General features: G+C 63.6%; 1 protein-coding gene across 5 annotated transcripts; it reads left to right on the forward strand.

Moving 5' to 3' along the window:
* The first annotated feature begins 1,405 nt into the window (after nt 1–1,405).
* On the forward strand, nt 1,406–6,852 carry TP53I13 (tumor protein p53 inducible protein 13). Of its 5 annotated transcripts, XM_031967719.1 has the most exons (7): nt 1,406–1,617; nt 1,931–1,996; nt 2,711–2,752; nt 5,164–5,292; nt 5,432–5,623; nt 5,721–6,228; nt 6,509–6,852. In XM_031967719.1, exons 1-7 carry the CDS (start codon nt 1,510–1,512, stop codon nt 6,655–6,657), a joined length of 1,194 nt encoding a protein of 397 aa, XP_031823579.1. In that variant the 5' UTR covers nt 1,406–1,509; the 3' UTR covers nt 6,658–6,852. The 5 variants fall into 5 exon arrangements, with proteins under 5 accessions (XP_031823579.1, XP_031823580.1, XP_031823583.1 ...); XM_031967720.1 differs by lacking the exon at nt 1,931–1,996; XM_031967723.1 differs by lacking the exons at nt 1,406–1,617; nt 1,931–1,996 and adding an exon at nt 2,005–2,161.
* Nucleotides 6,853–7,069: the final 217 nt, after the last annotated feature.

Raw genomic sequence — 7,069 nt, forward strand, 5'->3', positions numbered from 1 at the left:
ATTCCCGCTGGGCGGAGAGGGAAGTTCAGCCGCAGCCAGGGAATTTGCCAGAGGGCGGCTCCGCTGGGCACGACCCCTGATAGGATCCGCCCTGGTCCAGAATCCAGCGATTGGTTCCTCCCTGCTCTTCATCTTTCCCCTCCACACCCCTACCCTCACACACTTTGTCCGACCCGGTTTTGCAATCCGAGACCTGTGGTTTGGGGATTGGATCCCGGACGCGGGGGGAGGGGAGGGGGGGGACCTTGGAGGCTCAGAGTTTCGCTACAGAAAAGTGGGGCCGGAGCTGGGGGAGTCGCCATAACGATGCTAAGCATTGCGTAAGAGCTTTGGCTTTTTGTACGTTAACGCTGCACCCCGTCAGAGCCCAGCGCGCCTTCTCATGGCGGAGCCTTGAGCGTGCAGTGTTTGAAACGCTTTGATGACAATAGCGCGCATTTCCGTGGCCCTGTAAGGTTCTGCAGGCGCTGACCCGAACTACCTAATTTCGTTCCCACACCCCCCGCGGAGGACTCGGGTGCTTTCATAATGCCCATTTTCCTGCTGAGGAAACTGAGGCAGACACTGGCTAGGCGACCTGCCCTAAGTCTCAGGAAGTGGCTGAGGCCCTTGGAGGGCAGGAGTCCTCCCGCCTTCATCCCGGCCGAGGTAACAACGACGACATCTATAGGCGCTTCCCTCGGGCTGCGGCCGTTTCTCCCACAGCCCGGGCTTGGGCGCGGCTGCTGTTATGGATGCCCATGGTATGGGGAAGGAAACAGGGGAGGGAGGAGGAGTGGTTGGCCCGGACTCCGGGAGCCTCTCTCTCTCCCAGGAGGAGATGCGGGCAAAGCCCTTTCTTCTGCCTGCGGGCTCATTTCTCCCCAGTTTGAACGCTTCCGCTCCGCCCAACCCCGCCCAGCGCGCATTGCCAGCTGTCCCCGCCCCTCCCCCCGCCACTGGAGACTGCGCGTGCGCAAATCCCTCTCCTACCCCCCCACCTGGCATTGCATCCCACAGCTTCTGCGCAAGCGCCAGTTTTCTCTCTTCAGGCTCCTCTCACCCGCCCTAGCAACTCGGCGGGTCTCGCCCAGTTCCCCTCAACGTGACCCCGCCGAGCTGGCGTCACGGCTCGCGGCCGACCAGATATTTTGTAGCCACTCACGGCTCCTCCCTCCGCCCTCACGCACACGCACACGCACACGCACACGCACGTGCTCATCTCTCCCCCACCGCAAAATCCAGCCCGAGGCGCGCACGAAGGGGGCGGTGCCTGATTCATCTGAGGCGGGGCCAGATTGGGGGCGGGGCCAGGAGCAAAGAATCTCAGTCGGCCACCTTCTTTGGCGGGGCGGGGCCCTTCGGCGGTGCTCCGGAGGAGGAGCACCGTAGGGGGCGGGGCGATAGGCGGGCAGTTTGTCCACTGAACGGGCGGGGCGCGAGGGAGGGGCGGAGCCAGGGAGTGGGCGGGGCCAGAGGCCGGGCCGGCGGGGCAGCTCCCCGCTGAGGTGGTCCCCCACTCCGGCGGGGATGGGGGCGCCCCGCTGGCTGCAGCCGCTGTCCCCGCCGCCGGCGCTGCTGCTGCTGCTGCTGCTGCCGCCGGCGCTGCTCTGCGGGGCGGCGCGCGCTCTCAGGACGGTAAGTCTGCCCTCCGCCCCGCTTCGGGCGCCGCACTCCCCTCCTCCGGGAGCTCCGAGCGTCCCCGGCCTCGGCTGGGCGGGAGGCCCCGGACCGAGTCCCCGCCTCCGCCTCCTCACCCTTTGTCCCGGACTCTGCCCGCCCGGAAGCCCATTTCCGAGAGTGGGGAAACTGAGGCCGGAGGCGCCTTCCGGGGAAGCGTGGGAGCGCGCGCCCCCGGCAGCCCGGGCGGAGGAACACCGCGAGGGGGGAGGGGGGCAGGGAGGGACGCCTCCCGGACGGATCCCCCGAACTCCGCCTCCGGGCTTTGCAGGTCCCGCCTGAGCCGGCCCCGGACAGGGTCCGATGCCCCGGAGAGCTGTGGCCTCTGCCCCGAGAGGTAGGCTGCGCTTTGGGGACCTGAGGGGCCTCTGACCCTAATAGCGCCAGGTCCAGGCTCCCCGTCCTGCAGCGACCCCCCTTCCGCTCTTTTTGAGAACCCCAGAAGAGCCATTGAATAAACATGTCTCCAGCGCCAACTCTGTACAAGGCACCCGGTTACAAAGTCAGTAAGACTTCGGCCTTGTGCTCCCGAGTCCCCCCGCGCCCCGAGGGCGCTCCCGAGTCCCCAACGCCCCGAGAGTGCTCCCGAGTCCTCCCGTGCCCTGAGAGTGCTCCCAAGCCCCCCAACGCCCCGAGGGTGCTCCCGAGTCCCCAACGCCCCGAAGGTGCTCCCAAGTCCCCCCGCGCCCTGAGAGTGCTCCCGAGTCCCCCCGCGCCCTGAGAGTGCTCCCGAGTCCTCCCGTGCCCTGAGAGTGCTCCCAAGTCCCCCATGCCCTGAGGGCGCTCCCGAGTCCCCAACGCCCCGAGGGTGCTCCCGAGCCCCCCAACGCCCCGAGAGTGCTCCCGAGTCCCCCCGCGCCCCGAGGGCGCTCCCGAGTTCCCGTGCCCTGAGAGTGCTCCCAAGTCCCCCATGCCCTGAGGGCGCTCCCGAGTCCCCAACGCCCCAAGGGTGCTCCCGAGCCCCCCAACGCCCCCGAGGGCGCTCCCCAGTCCCCCAACGCCCCGAAGGTGCTCCCGAGCCCCCCAAGCCTCCTCTTTTCCCTTCTCACAGGTGTCTCCAAGAGTTACCAAGATTTGGACGGGCCCAGGGCAGGTAGGGGCCTAGCCGCCACGTGCAGCATGGTGGTGATGGGGAAGGCTGATGCTGCTTCTTTTCATCTTGTGTCACTAACTCTGTTACCCGTAACTCTGGGGTTCGGACCCTTTGCTCCGGCCGAACTAATCTGTTTGCCTGCAGCCCTGCAGCCCTTGCCCTGCCACCCAGAATGGCGGGCGGGAGGCGCGGGGCACTGGCGCGGTGAGTGAGTGCTTCCTGGCCGGCCCGGAGCTGGGTGGTGGGGCCTTGTGGGCTGGAAAGAACCTGGAGCTGAGTCAGCCGTCCGGTTCTAGTCCCAATCTGCCTCTCGCTTGCCCTGGACAAGCATCTGCCCGGCATATTGATGTGAGAGAATGTGTGAGGAAGTTCTTTAAAAGGAACGCTATTCATTACTGAGAACGCATCTCATCATCTTGGAAACTTTTCTTCCAGTGTGAAGCCCCTGGGTAGGGAAAGCCCTGTCCCCTCTCCCGCCCTTCCTCTTCTTTGCACCACTGCTGGAGTAGAGGGCCTGTCCCCTGCGCTATTACAACACTCCCTTGGGGGATTCTACCTTTCCCCCCTTCTAAGACTGATGGCCGGGGAATCTTCCCCCCAAACCATTCATCACATCATTCCTCTTCTCAGAAAATCCTTTTTTCTTGTTGCATCTTTGCTTGGCCCAGCATGACTTGCTCCCTGGCGCCCCATCCAGCCTGATATAATTTCCACAGCCTGGCAGACTCATTGTTTTTCATGCTCCCCTGATGTTCATTCATTACTGACTCTCCTCTCTCCCCTCTGCATCTCTCCAAATCCTCTCTCCCTCAGTGAATGAAGGAAAACGAATTCATGGAGTAGTCCTGCCCTAGCTGGAGCCCCAGCACTCCCCCTGTGTGGGGGAGACGGCACATAAAAGAGGGTTGAACTTGGAGAGTAGAAATTGGGGATCTCGCGTTCTGTAGGACAAGGCAGTTAGAAAGCCCGTTTCTTCACCGGTCCCTTTCACCCCACACTGCTCTTTGTTTGAGCCCTAGCAACAAAAGAGAATTTCACACACTTTCTCTCTCCTACCTCTGCCTTCTTATTGCTTGTCTTTTAACTTTGTGTCTTCACTAGAGCCTTCTTTCTTCCAGAGGCAGTGTTTATTACTGCTTTTCTCCTCCGTAGTAGAGGGTTGGACCCACACAAGTTATTGAGTAAATTAGAATTTATTGGGGTGTTTTAAGTCAACACCATGGGTGGGCAGCCTGATGTCTTGCTGAGCCTTCTGTTTGAATATTGCTGGAACTTTTGAATAAATAGAAGATAGGCTTGGGCTTCCTCTGAGCTGGTAGCTAAATAATTTAAAGTCCTGGCAAATCAACCTGGACCTTATGTCTGGGCAGGTCTGACCTCCCCCGGGTAAGTGCAATGACCTCTTAGTGGACCTCTTGGTCTCCCCTGCCCGCTTTGGTCTCTCCTTCCTACAGAGGCCAAATCCATCTTCCTAAGGTGTACCTGAGTGCACTCTCAGAGGCACCTCAGTGTGGTCTCTAAACAATTCTTCCTCCAGAGTAAAGTCTAAACTTAGGTTGACATTCAAGACCCCATATAAGCGGATGCCTCCCTATTTTTCCCATTGTTTCTCTTTCTCCTTTTCCTTCTCCACATGCTCTACACTTCAGTCAGTGGAACTTGCCTCCGCCCTCTGGACACTGTGAGCTTTCTTTCTTCCTAGATCTCCGACCCCCTGACCCTTCATCAGGAATGCTTCTCCCTCCATTCCCCCTGCTGAAATCCTGCCCATCTAACAAAGTGCAACTCGAGGGCTTGGGCTTTACGAAGCCTTCTTGGAACCTCCCCCACGTGCTCTTCTGCATTACACATGTGTGGGCCTTGTCCGTGCTCTTCCTCCTGGACTCTTTGTTTACTGAATGCCATGGACCAGGTCTCCTCTCCCTTTGTATCTCCACCAAAAACCAGTGCCTGGCGCCATTTTGTTCATGGCAGCGGCATTCAAGTATTGAATGAAAAAAGGAATGAACGTCCGTGGGGAGCTTAAAATCAGAGGGAGACCCAGCAGTCTAATCAGTGAAGACATTTTATTTGGAACAGTAGCAAGGACAGAAAGGGTAAAAGAGTTACCCGAGTTTGGTGGATCGGAGAAAATGGAGTCGTGAAGGAGGGGGAGAGAGTCCCGGAAAGAAAGGGGGAGTAGAAAGGGAAGGCGCCACCAGGCAGAAGTGAAAGAGCTGCGGGAGAGTTGGGAGGCAAGACAATTGGCTGGGCCCTGGAGGAAAATAGCTCCTGTTATCGTAGTATCAGTGAAAGTCGGAGAAATGACCTTCCCGGTGCTTCCATGGCTGGTAGAGGAGGGACAGAGAGCCCGGGTCTGGCTGCCGCAGGCGGAGGCCTGGCTCGAGCCTGAGTCAGAGCCTTCCTCCCAGGGCAGAAACATTACTTTCCTGTACCACCCCTGCGCCCACCCCTGGCTGAAACTCCAGTTTGCCCGTCTGGCCCGTGGCTGTGTACCCCGCCCCCAACTGATCCCTCATCCGGGCCTCACTCAGCAACGGGTGAGTAGCCTGGGATTTGGGGAAGGGGGTGTCTGTGGTTATGAACAGGAGTCTCCCAGACCCTTCCCCCGTGGGAGCCCAGGTAAAGTGGGCACTAAAATGCTCTGCCCACGCCTGGGCTGACGGGTGTCTCTTACAGCCTCTGGTCCTGGTTGCCTGGGGGACATCGCTTGAGATGGCCCGAGCAGAGCCAGCCTGGGCAGCCCAGTGGCTGAAGAGGAGGAGAAGGGGGAAAAGGAGAGCTTGGCCCCTCCCTTCCAGTGCCCCCTGGCTTCACTGGGCAGAGCTCACCCTAGGCAAGGGACGCCTGTGCCCAGGAGGGAGTGTGCAGGTGAGGCCGGGGTGGGGGCTTCCCACGGCCCGTCTTGGGCAGATCTTGGACGGCGGGAACGGGGAGGTGACTTCTCTCCCTTGTGGCTCTCTCACAGGCCCTGGCCACAGCCTTTGCCCTGCGGAGCTGGCGCCCCCCGGGGGCAGGGATTAAGTCCTGGGGTTCGGAGCACGTTCTTGGAGCCAAGAGGAGGGAGCTTCGAGCCGCCCTTGGTTCCCTGTCCGCAGCCCCTGCTCCCGGGGCCCCTGCGCACTCTTCAGGGCCCCGCGGGCCCCTCACACACAGCCCGGGGGAGGCCGGGGATAGCCCCGGGATGGCCAGTCCTGGGAGAGGGGGAGAGAGCAATGACTCCCGGGCCGCCCACGGAAGCCCCGGGGGTTGCGTCTGTCCGGGGCAGCCCTCCCCGGCCCCCCGGGCAGCCCCTTCCCGGCCGGCCCGGGCTCCCACCCCGCGCACGGAGGAGGCTGCGTGGGCAGCCACGGCCCTGACTTTCCTGCTGGTGCTTCTCACGCTGGCCACGCTCTGCACGCGGCTGCACCGGAACTTCCGTCGAGGGGAGAGTATCTACTGGGGGCCGCCGGCGGACAGCCAGGACACGGTGGCAGGTGAGGGCCCCTCCCGCCGTCCTCTCCCCCCCCCTCGGGCCGCGGGCACCCATTCCCGGAGCTCGCTCTTCCCCGGAAGGCCCCGGGCCGGGCCCCCCCTCTGGAGCCCTTCCCCCAGCTGTCCTTCCCCAGCCCCTGGCCGCCCCCCCCCTCCCCCAGTTCTCCCCGCGCCGTCCCTCCCCAGCCACGGTGGCCCCTCCCCCGGCCCCCGGCGCCCCCTCCCCGGCCCCCGACCCCGATCGTCCTCCTTCACCCACGCGCTGCCTGCCCCTCCCCCCAGCCGTGCTGAAGCGGAGACTGCTGGCCGCCGGCCCCCGAAGACCCAAGCGCTCCCGTCGGAGACCCCTCCTCCCGCCGGGCCCCGACCCGGAAGGAGGCGGCCTGGGCCCGGACCGCGGGAGCAGTGACAGTGACAGCTCCTCGGCCTGAAGGCAGGCGGCCCCGCCGCCGGGGAGGGGGGCGGGGCGGGGCGGGGGGCGGCCCCAAGCCGGCTCCTCCCCGCCGGGGGTCACCCTGCCACGTGGACGGCGCCGGGCTGGAGCCTCGGCTGGACTGTGGGCACGGCGCGGGCCCCTCCCCGGGCGGGGCCGCTCCCTGGACTAAGAATTAAATTATTTTAGTAGATTCCCGCGGCTTCCTCCGTTCTCCGGCCCCGGACACGCCCGCCCCCCCCCCCCCCCCCCTTCCGCTGGCGCCACAGCCCCGGACCAAAGGGAGGCCGCTGGGAGGCCCGAGGCCCGGTGTTTGGCTTCGGGCCCCGGCCCGCGGTTAGCGGGGAGGGAACTCCGCCCCTGGGCTGGGATTTTGCGGCTGGCCCGGGCTCCCTGGGCCGCTGCGACGC

Source organism: Sarcophilus harrisii, chromosome 4 (assembly GCF_902635505.1).
Source record: "Sarcophilus harrisii chromosome 4, mSarHar1.11, whole genome shotgun sequence".
In the NCBI taxonomy this organism is placed as follows: domain Eukaryota; kingdom Metazoa; phylum Chordata; class Mammalia; order Dasyuromorphia; family Dasyuridae; genus Sarcophilus; species Sarcophilus harrisii.